This window comes from Ceratotherium simum, chromosome 33 (genome assembly GCF_057802395.1).
Source record: "Ceratotherium simum simum isolate JZ-2026a chromosome 33, ASM5780239v1, whole genome shotgun sequence".
NCBI lineage: Eukaryota > Metazoa > Chordata > Mammalia > Perissodactyla > Rhinocerotidae > Ceratotherium > Ceratotherium simum.
In genome coordinates this window covers 29,243,248-29,258,657 of record NC_141932.1, presented here as the reverse complement: position 1 = coordinate 29,258,657, position 15,410 = coordinate 29,243,248, and the positions used below count along the sequence as shown (strand labels likewise).

Genomic DNA, 15,410 nt, shown 5'->3' with positions numbered 1-15,410 from the left:
GGCTGACAGTGGACAAGCTCTGAGACAGGTTAAATGGAAAAAAAAAAAAACAGGCTATAAATCAGCTTTTGCAAAACGCAATGTGGGAGTGCCTGCAAACGTATACATGAACTTTGCAAGAAGTCAGGAACGACACGCATCAGGTTAACGGGGTGCTTAGGGAGTGGGAGGGAAGGACTGGGAACTTATGTGGCAAAACGATCTTAAATCAGGGGACCTACAGGTCCCTCTCTCTCTCTCTCTCACACACACATGCACACACGCACACACGCGCGTGCTGCCCACAAAGAAAGAGCTGCTTCGGGAGCAGACCAGGAAGGGCAAGCAGGTAAGAACTGGCTGGGCTCCTCGTAAGCGCACCAGCCTCCGCCACAGCAGACGTGAGTGTCCCAGTAACGGCGAGCAGGCCGATGGGGCAGCGCTCGTCAGGCATGGCTCTTTAACTGGCTGCCATAACGCAGGGCCGCCCAGCCCTTGTGTCCACCCTCTGCCTGGGAGCCTCACCTCTCTGTAGTCCTTCTTGGGGTCCTCTTGTCTGGAGCTCGCTGACACGGAGGAGAAGCTGGAGGTGGAGGAGCCCTGGCTGATGGAATCCACAGAGCGCTGCGGGGAACGCACAGGGACCTGGAGCACAGGAGCCCGCCAAGAGAAGGGACGTGTGAGGGCCAGAGAGGGGGCCCTGCTCTCAAATAGGGCCAACAAGCACAGTCCTGTCCACGTACCTCTGAAGACCTCTGCCTCCTTTCGAGGGACAGGTGACGGGCTTCCATTATGGACAGAATCTGGGAGGATGAAGGGGACATGAAGAGCACTAAACGAGATGGGTCACCAAGTGTCATCAGCCACAAGGCCCCACTGCCTGCCCATCTCCTTAGAAGGTGCACGCAGCCCAGCCATACCCTTGGAGAGCCAGAGGAGCCAAGGTCTGGAGCAGGTGGGAACGTGGCATCGCACTGATTAAGTCTGGGCTTCTTCCACCAGACCACCACTCCTGCTGGCCCACAGGAGGAGCTGTGCTTCCCATGGATGGGCTCAGAGGACAGGAGAAGCCCAAGCACAGAGGGGCCTCAAAGGCTGCCTTGTCCGGTCCCGGCTGTTTGTCCACAGGTGTAAAGTGACCTTTGCACTGGCACCCGTGGGTCTCAAGCAGGAGCAGCTCAGAACGGAGCCAAGAAGGCAACCTCCCCCTTCCCTCTGCAGGTGTCCCTCTAGAAGGGGCCTCTGGTAGAAGCTACAGCAGCAGAGGAGCCCTCAGCTCCTCACGGGCATCTCAGGCCAAGGGCAGCACTGCCCAGTCCCAGCAGCCCTGGCGGCTACAAAGTTGAGGACCCCCTGGGGTCGGGCGCAAGGGTGTAAACCTTCAAAAACCGTCTTACTGTAGATCTGATGTTAACAAAAATAACCACAATAAATAAAGAGGGTGGGAGGAAGTTTTGGAGGGGATGGATAGGTTTACGGCATCGATTGTGGTGATGGTCTCGCAGGTGTACACTTACCTCCAAACTCACTGAGTTGTACACATTAATTATGTACAGCTCTTTGTATATCAATCAGACCTCAATAAAGGGGCTTACAAAAACATCGACAAAAACTGTGCTACTCCAAGAAGACAACATGAACAAACTGAAAAGCTCCCGAGAAGAGCGGTGGAAATTGTAGAAGGGAGCCAGTAAAACATCTGGAGGCAGAAGGCAGGGGATGTGCAAAGGGAGACAGCTGGAGACCTGTATTAAAATGCAATGGCTCATGTGAGCCACAAATCAACGATGTTCTGGACACAGCAGCCTCATGACCCTGGACTTCGACAGCGCATGGCCCTATGCTTCCTCGGGCTAGCTGGCTGAACACGCTCTCTGAAGGCATCAGGCTGCTGCTGGGAGACGAGGCACGAAGAACTGGTCTCCATAAGCTCCCCCTTTCCCCACCCACTCACGAGGTGAGTACTTCACGACGCGCTGCCAAAAACTACGTTTCCAGAAATTACTACCAGGAAAGGATGAGTAGTTCATTAGCAAATCATCTATGAACGAAACAATATGATGTTCAAAACTGGCCAAATCAGAATAAGGTTTTTAGGAGCCAAGGGTGAAGTAACAGGAAAACAGAGCCCGACACACTGCGTCCACACCCCAGGCCCTGTCCCTGCTTTTCTTGGCCAGAGCCACCATCCTCTTTCACCTCCTCCATTTGCTCATAAACCAACAGCACTCAGAGGCCGGGGCAAACAAGGCTGGGAGCAGCTCTTGGAACAACACTGAGAAAAATTGCTAGTAAAACTGAAAATAATATAAATAAGTAAAACCCATTAACAACCAGCTCCTAAATGTAGAAGAGAGGTGCAAGCCAAGTTCTGTCCTCAGGCACTAACGCACAGTTTGTCCAGTACAGCCAAGACCTAGTCTGTGGACACTGATTTTTTTAAAGTCATTGCTGCTCTAAGATGAAAAAAGGCTACCTTTGAGTTCAGTGCACACTTGAGGGGCGTTTCCTTCAGTCTGTTCTGGATCTCCGTGGATGCTCCATTTTGTAGCAAAGTCTCTATGATGCCCTGGTAACCCCAACGGGCAGCTATGTGTAGTGGAGTGTCTCCTTTCTCGTTGCCGATATCGAGTCTGCACGACTGCACATCATAGTAGACCAAAGCCTTCACACACTGCGAAGAAAATGGGAGAGCGACCATTAACTCCCACACCAGGCCTGGGGCAATGTCTGTGCGCTCCACAGCCTCAGTCCGTGTCCCAGTTCAATCCAGGCTCCACTCACTAGACAACTGTGCAGTGACAGAGTCAGACCTCAAGGGTTCCAGGTTACCTGATCAGGACACATCATTTTTTCAAAAGAACCCAGCTGCCAATCAGTAAGAAAAGGCTGAATAACACTGCGATGTACCCAGGTGCAGGAAGGAGTTACCAGAGCAGGCCTGAGACCGCTACCCCTTGAAAGGCCTGCCTGCAAGGCTAGCCCTTGACATGCAGTGTTCCTTGGGAGCCTGGATTTGGGGAGTGTTCCCACAGTCCCTTAACTGGTAAGAGGGGCTCAGTGTGCCTAAACTGTACAACAAAGTGGTTTATGCTGAATACCCGCTTTCCTTCTGGGAGTCTGGAATTTGGGTACATGCTAGGCAGGGGGTGTATATGTGACCAGCCTCCAATGAACATCTCAGGCCCTGAGTCCCGAATGAGCTTTCCTGGTAGACAGCACTTCACACGTGTTGTCACAACTCTTTGCTGAAGGGATTAAGCCATACTGTGTGACTCCCCTGGGAGAGGGGAGTCTTAGCAGCCTGTGTCTGGTTTCCTCCAGACCTCACCCCGTGCACCTTTCCCTCTGCTGATTTTGCTTTGTGTCCCTTTGTGGAATAAATCAGAGCCCTGAGTACAACTACATACTGAGTACTCCTAGCAAATCACTGAACCTGGGGCGGTCCTGGGGACACTGACACAACACCTATAATAGATTACTGTGTAGCAACTAAAGAATGGGCTAGATCTACATTTATTGATCTAGAGGATTTCCATGATGTACTGTTAAGTTAGGAAAGCAAGTTGCATAAAAATGTGTAGGGTATGATCCCATTTTTGCACATCAACCACCTAACCCAGCCTTAACCCTATGTATAAATCCATCTTTGTACCACTATGGGGAGAAGGGGAGGAGAGAGTGGTTGGGAAAAAATAACACACACACAGTTAAACATTAAGTGAAAATGGAAATTATAAAGTTCCTTGATATTACTATAAAAATGTAAAAATTGAATATCAACAAAGGTAAGAACCAGAGGGTAGCAGGGATAAATGAAAATGATTTAATTTCAGGATAAGATAATGGGCAATTAAGTTTTAGATTTCAGTTATTTCAACATAGCATCTGTAATAAATTTTAAATTTTTTAATTAAAAAAATTACAGACCAAATATCCCAATAATTATCAACACAAAACACTACATTAAACTAATTAGTGTAACGAGAAAGGGGCAAGATAGCGGCTTTCGGAACGAGAAGCACCACTTACGTCTTCGTGGCCGTAGGTGCAGGCCAGGTGCAGAGGGGTGCTGCCGTTGTTATCCTGCACCTCGGGGCTGGCTTTGTAGTGCAACAGCAGCAGCTGCCGAGGAGAGAAGAAAGTGATGAGCGCCAGCACCCGAGGTGCAGGCACACGCTTCCTCAGGAAGGGTGGCCTGGAGTCCTACAAGGGGTCACTCGTCTCCTTTTTCAATCCCACTTACCTAAACTACAATTAAAACGGTGTCATCACTCTCATCCTCCCTTACAGCAGTGCAGAGATTACAAGTGTACGGCCCCACCCTTCTTCCCCCAGATTATCATCTCAAATCTACACCTAACAGTTCTGTCCAGCAGACCCACAGGGAGGTGCCTCGACTGGCAGCCCCTCTTGTGCAGCTGCAGGGAGCCCGTGCGGAACAGAGGAGCGCGCCAGCATGATGGTCAAGTCGGAAGGCGGAGCCCAGCTCCGCCTGGCACGCGCCCAGGGCACCTGCATGCACACGGGGCACCTGCACGCACACAGGGTGCCCCCCTGCTCACCGTCACGCTCTGATAGCCCTTCTGACAGGCCAGATGAAGCGGAGTGGCCCCATGATAATCCGTGGCGTTCACCACAGCACCTTTGGAAACCAGGAGGTCAATGAGGGCCGCCTGCCCTGCAGAACAGAAGGACTTCACAATGGAGAAGGAAAGAGAAGAGGCTCTCCAAACCCTAAATGTGAAGCCACAGCATTATTTTATTCCCTGGCAAGAGACATGCCAGGAAGTATTTTTTGGCTTGAGAGGAACCAGACTGATGTCAAGGCAGACCCTGCAAATTCAGGACACTCTGGGGTGGCCCTGGAGGGGACCTGGCTCCAGAAGTTAGTGGAAAAGAGCCTTAGACGCCCACAGAAGACTTCATGGTTCATCAATTCATAGGATGGAATATTATGCAACCATTAAAAAAATACTGACAAGAAGAAATGTTCTTATATATTGCCAAGTGAAAAAAGCACAGGACAGAACAGTATGATCCCCACAATCTCATATATTTTATAAATACATACATACAAGCATGCCAAAATCCCAGACACTCACAAATCAAAATTATCCCTGGAACATGGAAGGATGGCAGGTGATACTGGCGAGTTTGTGTTTTTTACTTTGAATGCTTACTTTAAAATACAATACAATTATTTTTTAAAAGCAGGACTATGAGAACCCCAATTCTGAGACCACTCTCATAGCTCGGACTCAAGCCTTCCCTCACTAGATGACCAGGTCAGGGGCCGTGTCAGGTGTGTGCACAGTGGGACTATGGATACGTGCTCTTCCAGCCCGGGAGACAGCAGATGGAGGCCCTCAGGGGCAGACCCACGCACAGCCCCTTCCACCACCCCAACTCCACGGCCCCCTCTCAGCCAGGCCTCCACCGGGCCACCCCTGGCTCCATCTCTTTGCCTTGCTAGCCCACAGAGGCCAGCCTGAGACCACATACCACAGAGGGCAGCCACATGGAGCGGGGTGTGACCCCTGTCATCTCTGGAGAATGGAGTGACAACTGAGGGATCATTCAGCCTTCTAAAATAAAGAGAAGATACAGAAAAATACACCCTAGCAACGGCATGGCAAAGCCTCTCCCTGACCAGGCTGCCCATGCCAGGGTCCTGGGCTAGAAGACCGAGCTCCGAGTGTGATCCAAGCTGGGTCTCTTCTGCAGTGCCCCAGAGATCATCAGGCCCTGCTCGGTCTCCCGCAGGACGAGGAACTGAAGCGTCTAGTTCCAGGGTCCCTCCTCCCACCCCACCCCGAAACAGCCTGACATGAATAAGGGGAAACCAAAAGGTTGCTGGGAGAGGGTAATATTCTTCCATCTTAAAACCCACTTTCTGAGGCTGGGCAGGCTCTTCACCTGCCCACCCTAGTATCCAGCCCAGCAGTGCCAAGTATTTTTAGAAACTTTATGCCATCTGATTCTCCAAAGAGGTGGAGGTTTTGTCTCCACTTTACAGCAGAAGCAGCAGCGAGGATAGCTCCTTATTCAAAACCGCATGGCAAACACGTGGAAAAGTCCCGCCCAGGCCCTGAGTCTCCCGCTTCCTGGCACACTGAGCCTCCACGAGGACCCACTTACCCAGAGACGAGTTTCTCGCACTCGTCACAGAAGCACAGAGGGTGACACATCTTTTGGACGGCATCTTTGTCTTGGTCGTCTTGGCTCAGAAGTCTTTCCACTTCTTTCTGGTTACCTGATGCAATGTGCTAAAAAGTGACATCAAAAAAATTACTGATATTAAGGCATTATTTACTTTTTAAGGTGAGAATTTTTTTTTTTTTTAAAGATTTTATTTATTTATTTTTCCCCCAAAGCCCCAGTACATAGTTGTCTGTCATAGCTGCACATCCTTCTAGTTGCTGTATGTGGGACGCGGCCTCAGCATGGCTGGAGGAGTGGTGCCTCGGTGCGCACCCGGGATCCGAACCCGGGCCGCCGGCAGCGGAGCGCACGCACTTAACCGCTAAGCCACGGGGCCGGCCCAAGGTGAGAATTTTTTGATGTCCTTACAGAAACACGTATCTATGTATGTATGGAGCGAATGACTTGCTCTCTGCGATTTGTTTCAAAATAATCTGGGTGGATGGGGAAAGTGGTGGGGTAGAGATGAAACAAGACGGGGAGATGGCCACATGGGGGTTCGTTCACTCTACTACTCTCGTTCATTTTTGTAAATGTTAGAAATTTTCCATAATTAAAAAAACAACATGACAAAATTTCCAAAGCAACAGGAGTCGGGAGGCAATACATCCTGACCCTCAGTGTGGATTCGGACACCTCGCTAGAACAAGCCCTGGTTCTGTCCTCTTGTATTCTGGAGCCTCCATTTGGGGGGAAAGAGAACAGCTGCAGCTGGCAGGAGACCTCATCAACAAACAAACCCGCAGGGCCCACCCCTGTGACTCCTGGATGTGCTCCTCTCAGGGAGAGAGATGTCCTGGGGAGCACATTGCCCTGGGAGGCTCCCTGGGACCCCATGGAACCCACTCTGGCTCTGGGTAGCCTGGAAGCCTCAGCAGGCTCCCCAAGGAGGTCGGCCCTCACCCAGCCCTCGCTGACTGCCTGGCAGAGCACCTCGCTAGCCCCCAGTGGTCAATCAGACCTGAGTAGGGAGCTGCCTGCATGTGCCATATGACCAAACCACCACCGGTGCTGAGCTCCCAGCCCAGGGCACACACACGAACATCTGTGATACGGGCTCCTGGAGCCGAGGAGAGGCATCAGCTCCGCTGGAGCTACCAGTGAGCTGGCTCTGAAGAACAAGAGGACAGCCTGGCACGCTCAGTGTGCCATCCAGTGTGGCTACAGCACAGCACAGCACACATGGGGGAGATGGGAAGACGTGCTGATCCCAATGTAAACCTCAGTAATCCTACCACCCACTCAGCACAAACGAACGTCAGTGCTTAACTACATAGACCACACTGATACAGTGTAGAGGCTCTAGAGACGTGGAGAGATGGAGTGCTCCTCACACATCTGTGCCCATAGATGTCTTACCTTAAAAAGACAGTCAATGGGAGTTGAAGTCATCTGAGACAGTAGGCTCATTCTCTGCTTAAGGAACAGTCTGTCACCAAATCCCTCAGACTCCTACAGGAAAAAACCGACAATCTGTTGTATTACACGTCACGAGGTATCAGTGCAGATCCTTCAAAATAGAAGACCCAGGAACATCTTTGCCATTTCCCACAGAACAGGGTCAGCAGTGCCGTGTTGCCCTTCACTGAGCCGGAGAGCAGACCCTCCTGGGGCTGGGAGAAGTGTTTCCTGGTGGGGATCTGAGATCTGGGAGAGTGCCGGCACTTGGCTAAGTGTGCGTGCATGTGTGTGCATGTGCACGTGTGTGGAAAATGCCACCTCTAAGTGTGGAATGTAGCACGCTCACACCATCATCCTCCAGAGGGAAACCTGGATTGTCCTGGCCTCCTCCTCCTCTCAAACCTCTGTCATAAAGCCTGCCTAGCCCTCTCCCCTGCTATTTTACCTGGGCCTACAGGAAAACCATCTGACAGGCTGGTCTATATTCCCAGTATCAACCAGCAGGAGGGAGGGGTTTTGCTTTTAGAACACCCTTATTAAAACAGCAGACAATATGACCACTGGCCTAAAGTCCAGTAAGATACTGGGGTCACTCCAATTAATAAATTCAGGTCTTCATATTGCAGGTAATGTTTACCTACATACAAAAATCTAAAATGCATCCTTCCTTTATGAAATAATTTCTAGCAAGGCACTTCAACACTCACTTGAGCACCTGCAACTCAAGTGTCTACCGACAAAGTACCCTCCTCAAAGAGTCTTGTGGGAGGTAAAGAGAATCTTTTCCAGCCAGCTGCTGCCAGAAGAACTCACCAAACCCTGACAAAATCACGGGACAAGCTCTCTTTATGGCCTAAGTTCTAACTAAGTTCTAAGTTCTGACTGATAGGTCCAGCTAACAGCAGAGCCAACAGCAAGCACCTTGGCGGAAGGACCATTTCTGGGGTCCACTGTCAAACAGGGTCCCTCACACCAGCTGCCCTAAGAGGGTTAACTTGGCAAACAAGCACCAACCCTCGAATTAGAGCCACTTGTGCGCCCAGCTGCTGTATGCTATATAAGACCCCAACAGCCTGCTTTATTCAGTGATTTACAGCCAAGCAGCTTAGGGTCCAAGAAATGTCAAAGACTATTACTGTTCAGGTAAATGTGGGGCTCCTTCCTCAACTCTGGGTGACTATCTGCAGGGCAGTGATGAAGACAGGCAGGTCTTCTAGGACTGAATCTTCAGGGAAGAATGAGCTACCAGAAGAAACAGCATATCAGCTAAGACCTATTTGGGAAAGGGGCAAATATTATTTACTAGAAACCCAGTGAAGTGAGAAAGACCAGAAGCCTGCAAAGCTGGAGCAGAGACACGGACAGATTCTTTCAGGTTCTCCCCGCTGGTTTCTGTCCACAAAGGTTACACCAGTCATCCCAGTAATGTTCATTTTCAAAGAGCTACAGTCTTTATTTATGAGACTTCAAGTCTTTATGCTTAAAGAACATACGGTCTCCTCAAGTATGATTATACCTAGGAGAGAAAATTTCTGTGAAACTACATTCTATTAAATGAGAGTTGATAATAAGACATAATTGAATTTACTAATATTCAGTCCTTAATGCTTTTCAGAAACCTCACTCGCTGTGTGGAGATATCACGGGTGCTCTCCCCAGGAAAGGACACAACACACAGCAGGGCCTCACACATTCCTAGATGGAACTGCACTACTGAAAAGACACCAGCCGGCAGCTACAGCAGAGGCGACACCACAAGACAGAACCCCAACGCTGGCGCCACCACACCTGCTCTGTCAGTCAAGGTGAAGAGCGTCTCTCAGGCCTGCCACTCAAGACCCAAGGGACGGGCTTTACAGCCAGCAGGAAGGATGACGCACACCTTGTCCCAACGTCTGACGGGACCAACCATCCCCATTTGGGAAGGCAGGACCAGGGACAGATGCCCCAGACAAGAGTGGAGTGCTAGGCTGTGTCCCCGCCTTGCCCACCCAAGCTAACAGCCATCCTTGGGGCTATCCATGCAGGATGCACCAGAGAACCAGGAAACAGAGACACCCAGAGGCAGGGGGGTTGGAAGAGCAAGTACGGGCACCAGTACCACTTCATGCCTCAAAAAGCCACTTTCAAATATCTCACTCGATTCTCACAGCTACCTAGCAAGGGGTGAAAAATAAAGCATGGACAGAGGCTGAGAGAGACAAACAGACTTGCCCATGGGCAAACAGAAGTGCTGGAGTCAAACCAACACCAGCACAAGAGGGGCCGCCCCTCAAACACTTCCCCAATCCCACCTGGAATATTTTCGGAACTAAAAGTGGGTGTGGGAAGCCTACCGATACTGTTCGGTCAGCCACCTCCTTACACTCCGGCCAAAGGCCTTCAAGTGTCGGCCTTCCTGCCTACACACCATGGAAAGTAAGAAAGCAGCATGGCCCCAGTACAGTCTGGGGGCAGCAAGGGGACGGGAGCACCTTCTGGAGGTGGGCACCTCCCTCCAGGGACAAGGAGTGCTCTGGCCCCATCAAGAAGCCTCAGGTGATTCCTCTGCCGGGTGGTGGAGCCAGCAGGGGAGCAACCTCTCAGACCGACCAGAGGGAAAGAACCAGAAGGGCAACAGCCCAGGCACTATAGGAACAACATGTTCCTAGAACCTCACAGAAGACAATCCAAACTAAGAAATCTTACTCCCAACTACAGAGTGAGCGGCAATTCTGATTCTGCAGACACGTGTGCATGCAGAGGCACACGTGCACACACATGTGCATTCTAGAATGTTAGTGATTTCCCCCTAAATCAGAAACAAATTTTCTCAAGAGTCACAGGCAGCCACATTTGAGCTGAAATGGACAGCCTCTAATTTCACGTGCGTATGTGTGGGAGATCAAATCAGACCCCAGACACTCCAGTGAGTACCACGACACTGTCAGGCTAGGTGCCAAGGAGTGCAGCAGAATCTCAAATTTTGGTTAAAATACAATTGTATAGGCAGAGAAAAAAGACATAAACCAAAATGTTAATAAAAGTCATCCCGAGCTGGTGAGTTTATGAGAGGTTTTTGTTGTCTTCACTGCAACTTTATATATTGCAAATATTGTCTATAAGCAAATATTAGTCTTCTAATCAGAAAAGAATAAAACTGTTCTTTTGGGGAAAACACAGCATACAATATAATTTCAATTACGTAAAGTATACACAGATAAGAAAAGACTGGAAAATACATAAACATGTTAACGATGAATGAACTCAGGGCAACAGCTTTTCCCGGAGTGCACCTGTCTGGACAAGCCTGTGCTCTCTTCCAGGTGTTTTGACTTAACGTTACTTTGGGAAAGTCTAACATCAGTAGAAAATTAAGATCAAGAGAATGTCCAATCCTCAAGACTCTTGGCTGGTAATACAGAAACCTCTTCATTTTATTAATGTGAACTTTGCGATTTCTGTGAGTACTGTCATGTTTTGCCTGTTGGTATGTACTGAAATATGCCAGCGAGGCAATCTTGGCTTAAGATTCTCACAATTCACATAGAAATAAAATCACCTCCCCTAGCCAAAGCTCACCAACCAAGAAAATAACAATAAGGCTACTGAGTCCTAAACTTGCACACATTAATAATCTCCTTTCTTGCCTGGCTAGCCAAATTCACCATTTCTAGCTTCCCCTTCTGCTCATGTGCTTCTGAGGATGATAAGCACTAAGGAAGCAGGACGTTAACAATGTGAGTCCTGATCAGAACCCGCCAACTTGCACATCCAATTGGGGGCCTGGTGTTCAGTCTGCTCAGTGGCTGTCAAGCCTCACAGCCCTCAACAGCTGAGGCCCATTTTCGGGAGACCATTTAAGAATCCCCTCTCCACCCCCCAACCTCAGAACCCTATCAAACATGCCACGACACCCACAAAGAAAAGCCAGGGCAGGGGGAGAGCTTACGGGCGGTTTAATGGAGAGGTTTCCTTGGCGAATATATTCGATTGCAGCCTCAATTGAGGTCAGGCAGTATCCCAATTCATCTTTTGCTGAGGTGCTAAATCTGAAGTTTTTGATGTAACTCAAATTTGCCATCCTAACAAAAGAAAGAAAAAAGCTTTATTCTTGTCTACTCAGTTACCACTTTTGCAGAAACAACGCCCTTGGGCTGGGAGACTGAAGTCAGCTAGTTCCGGGGAGCCAAGACCACTACCCACTTGCTCTCTATTTAGAACGCGTACAATTAGGAAAATAAGTAAAACTACTTGTTACTTTCCTGCAATAGGCTAGTTTTTAGAAAGCTGATTATCGTAAAGTGAACTGTGGGTTTCTGTGGGAAGAGGAAGGGCTCTGGATCCAGACAGAACTGGAGTCAGCTTCCCACTCAGTCAATGACTAGCTGAGTGTTTCAGAACAAGAAACATCAGCTCTCTGGGCCTCAGTTTCCCCATCTGTAAATGGAATGATAGCCACCACCTGCAGAATGAAGACAGAGCAGGCACAGTAACCGACTCATAAGAGATGCTCAATTTCCTAGAGTTATACCAAAGCCACCACAGTACTGTGCTGCCATTTTGAAAAAGTATTTTAACAAAACAAGATTACCAATTGGGGATCTCTGTTTTCACAAGCAAATATAACAGGACTGACAGCAGATCATCAGCACACATGGTCTCCAAGTTAACTGCAGGGGGAAATACATGTTCAAAGCCATCAGGAGACGCAAATGGACCAGCAAGCATATCAACTCCCCACCACCATCCAACCCACAAAAGCATAGCCCAGTAAGATTACACATCAGGGAGAAATTCAATTGCACAATTTCCTTTACAGTGTCCTGAATACATGTCAGATTCAAGAGGAATACGAATGCCTAGCATTGTCACAACTTGTTAGTGCAAAAGAAGGAAATTCCAAGCAGACCACCCCTCACCACCTTCCGGGACGGTTAGAGAGGCCCAGGGACGTCAGCGACGGTGGACACAAGCTAAGGTGTGCCCACAGCCACCTCCAAGAGCTTCTTTCCTCCTGAGATCATTTCCATTTTATACACTGCGGAGACCAATGCTGACATGTAGCCTAATTTTATTTTTTTCATTTTTAAGTAATTCATTCACACGTTTAAAAATTCAAACAACATCAAAGAGCAAGCCATGCATGTCCTTCCCATCCTTGCCACCCATACTTCTTTCCCAGAGGCTACTGCCACTGCTTCCCACATAGCTTTCCAGAGAGGGTCTCCAAATTCACCATCATATATATGGGTACAGAGCCATCCCCCTCTTTCTGTAATGCTGTTGGAAGTGTACCATATACACTCTCGTTTATTTCATTTAATATGCTTTGAAGATCATCCTCTATCTGCACACACAGATCGGCCTCCTCGTTACTTTTTTCTTAGCTTATTTTGTTTTGATTTACTTTTTCTCATGGAAAATTTTAAACAGATACAAAATTTGGAGAACAGTCTAACAAACAGTTGAACCGCCATGTACCCATCACCAGCTTGGCTCATTTTTGAGGTTGTTGCTTCTCTGCCACTATTTTCTTACCCTAATCATGCCTAACTGAACTCCCCCAATTACTAGGCACCCATTCATCAGAACAGACTCTGGGATGCTCACACTGGATGCTTAAGACAGCACTGCTCCTTAACAGACTTTTGCATCTGGCCATACGCAGATACCCCATTGCCAGGCCCCTTCCCCGAGCACAAACCTCTCTGGCTAGGAGATTGCGTAATGAGCTGCACCACCTTTCGCAAACAAACCAGCTTCTGTTGTGGGGAGGTGCATTTGTTCAGCTGAGCCAGTTCCCTCTTTGCACGAGGTATGTTGAAGCTGTGAAATAATTGGGAAAGTGACAAGACCCCAGTGTGAGGGCCCTTCTTCCTTGATCTAATACCATACCTCAGATTTACATTTCTAACAACAAACCGTAAATAATGAAAAACAAAAATAGAGGGGCGGCCTAGTGGCACAGCGGTTAAGTGCGTGCACTCCGCTTCAGCAGCCCAGGGTTCACAGGTTCAGATCCCATGCGCGCACTGACACATTGCTTGTCAAGCCGTGCTGTGGCGGCGTCCCATATAAAATAGAGGAAAATGGGCATGGATGTTAGCCCAGGGCCAATCTTCCTCAGCAAAAAAGAGAAGGATTGGCACTGGATGTTAGCTCATGGCTAATCTTCCTCACAAAAACAAACAAACAAACAAAAAACAAAAATAGAAACTTAGAAGTAATCAAACTCAAGTCAGTGGCAAAAGACAACAGCTTTAAATGTCCCATTCAGGCTGTCAGGTGATATAGCTGCCCCAGAAAATTGGAAAAAAAATCAAAAATCCTCAGCCCCAGACTAAAATGGCCCAAGGGGGAAAAAAAAAGTTTAAACATAAATACCCATTTTTGTTTCCTAATGAAACTTAATTCAAAAGGAGGTGCATCTATGGCAGTGTTCCCTCAGATGGGCAGGTGAGGAGAGATGTCAGCATGTGGGACCCACCTGGGCGAGTCGTGTGCCCACCTGGAGTCCCCACCCCCGTTAGCTCCCACCCAGCAGGCATGCTGGCACACAGGTGCAGCAGGGCAACAGCTACAGTCAGCTGCTAATTCAGCCCTTGATCTTTGGTCCTCAGTACGAACTAAGTCAAATCAGCGTGCTGCCACCGCTGCTTCTGGGAGGAACGATGCCCCAGCCTCTGAGTACCCCGAGCTGCCACAGAGCAAACCCTTACCTGAACTCGGGCTTCACACCAATATCTTTCTGCTGAAGGTCTTGGAGGCTTCTCGTGATTTTGTTAAAGGTGGCATCCTAACAACAGATTTTAATGAAGCTTCAAATGTCTTAAAAGGCTCAGAATAAGGCTTCCATCCGGGATGACAATGATTTAGAACCTACCTCGCTCGCCTCCATGGTCCCCACGTATTTAAAGATCAGATCGTAAATATCGTGCTGGACATACATCTGTGAAATCAGTGGGCCCAGTTCAGGGTGTGGGGGCAACAAGGGGAGGCCCTGGCCCTGCTGCCTCCTCTCCCCGTGATGCCCTGGCCTCCTACCTCCACCGCCTGCTTCATCAGGTTCATCTGGGCCTCCTGCTTGGCGAGCACTTTCTAGAGGACAAGGAAAGTACAGTTAAAGAGCTTGGATCTACAGGCAGGCAAACCGCAACCCTCTCTTTGGAAAGTCCTGCTGCTCACCAGATGCGAGTCCCTCAGCAGCTGCTGAAGGCATTTGGTGTAGAGAGCGTTCACCGAGTCCTGCGCAACACAGAGCAGAGAGACGGGTCACTCTCGTCATCTGAGGCCGCCACCCCAAACCCAGAACATCAAATGCAGCCTGGAGCGAGAACATTTCACACAATGTATTTCTTGGGTGACAAGCTTTCAGTTCTAATGCAAGCTCATTACATCAATTATGTGATTTTTTTCAACGTTTTTTTTAGGCGTATATGCATTAAGAGCAATAAAAAATTCCCCTTGGGGTTAACATAGATGATAATATTCATTTTTATACTTCTCTATGATTTTCAAGTTTTCCACAGTGGCTTGTACTACTTTTAGAGCTAGAAAGAAATATTCAAACGAAACCTCCAACTGTGGAGGCAGCAAAGTTTCAGAGTGAACTGAGAGGGATCCGGGCGCCCTGAATTGGCCTGAGACAGGGCACGCCTGGCAAAGCAAGACACGCTACTGACTATGTGATGACGGAGGCTCTTTCTTTCGCATTCCCTGAACATTCGCTGGAAAGAGGTGATGTTCTTGTCAAACCTCTCCGAGTGTCTTCCCAAAAACTCTCTCACATCTTCAATGGTTTTCAGAGAAAAGGAATCTGAGGGGGTTGAAGGCTCTTCTGAAAA

The 15,410-nt window shown here is 48.9% G+C and overlaps 1 protein-coding gene across 4 annotated transcripts in view; it reads right to left on the bottom strand.

Moving 5' to 3' along the window:
- ANKRD27 (ankyrin repeat domain 27) overlaps positions 1-15,410 on the bottom strand; it is a 48,925-nt gene that overhangs the window by 15,202 nt on the left and 18,313 nt on the right. For all 4 annotated transcript variants that reach the window (XM_004439788.3, XM_087421856.1, XM_014794860.2 and 1 more), the window contains 16 exons: positions 15,249-15,403; positions 14,752-14,811; positions 14,611-14,664; positions 14,450-14,515; positions 14,286-14,362; positions 13,271-13,392; positions 12,158-12,236; positions 11,516-11,648; positions 7,543-7,635; positions 6,121-6,248; positions 5,485-5,567; positions 4,545-4,660; positions 4,012-4,104; positions 2,456-2,653; positions 723-782; positions 505-624 (listed from right to left, as the gene is read on the bottom strand). In XM_004439788.3, the coding sequence (XP_004439845.1) occupies positions 505-624; positions 723-782; positions 2,456-2,653; positions 4,012-4,104; positions 4,545-4,660; positions 5,485-5,567; positions 6,121-6,248; positions 7,543-7,635; positions 11,516-11,648; positions 12,158-12,236; positions 13,271-13,392; positions 14,286-14,362; positions 14,450-14,515; positions 14,611-14,664; positions 14,752-14,811; positions 15,249-15,403 (1,637 nt within the window). The remainder of the gene's footprint in view (positions 1-504; positions 625-722; positions 783-2,455; positions 2,654-4,011; positions 4,105-4,544; positions 4,661-5,484; positions 5,568-6,120; positions 6,249-7,542; positions 7,636-11,515; positions 11,649-12,157; positions 12,237-13,270; positions 13,393-14,285; positions 14,363-14,449; positions 14,516-14,610; positions 14,665-14,751; positions 14,812-15,248; positions 15,404-15,410) is intronic.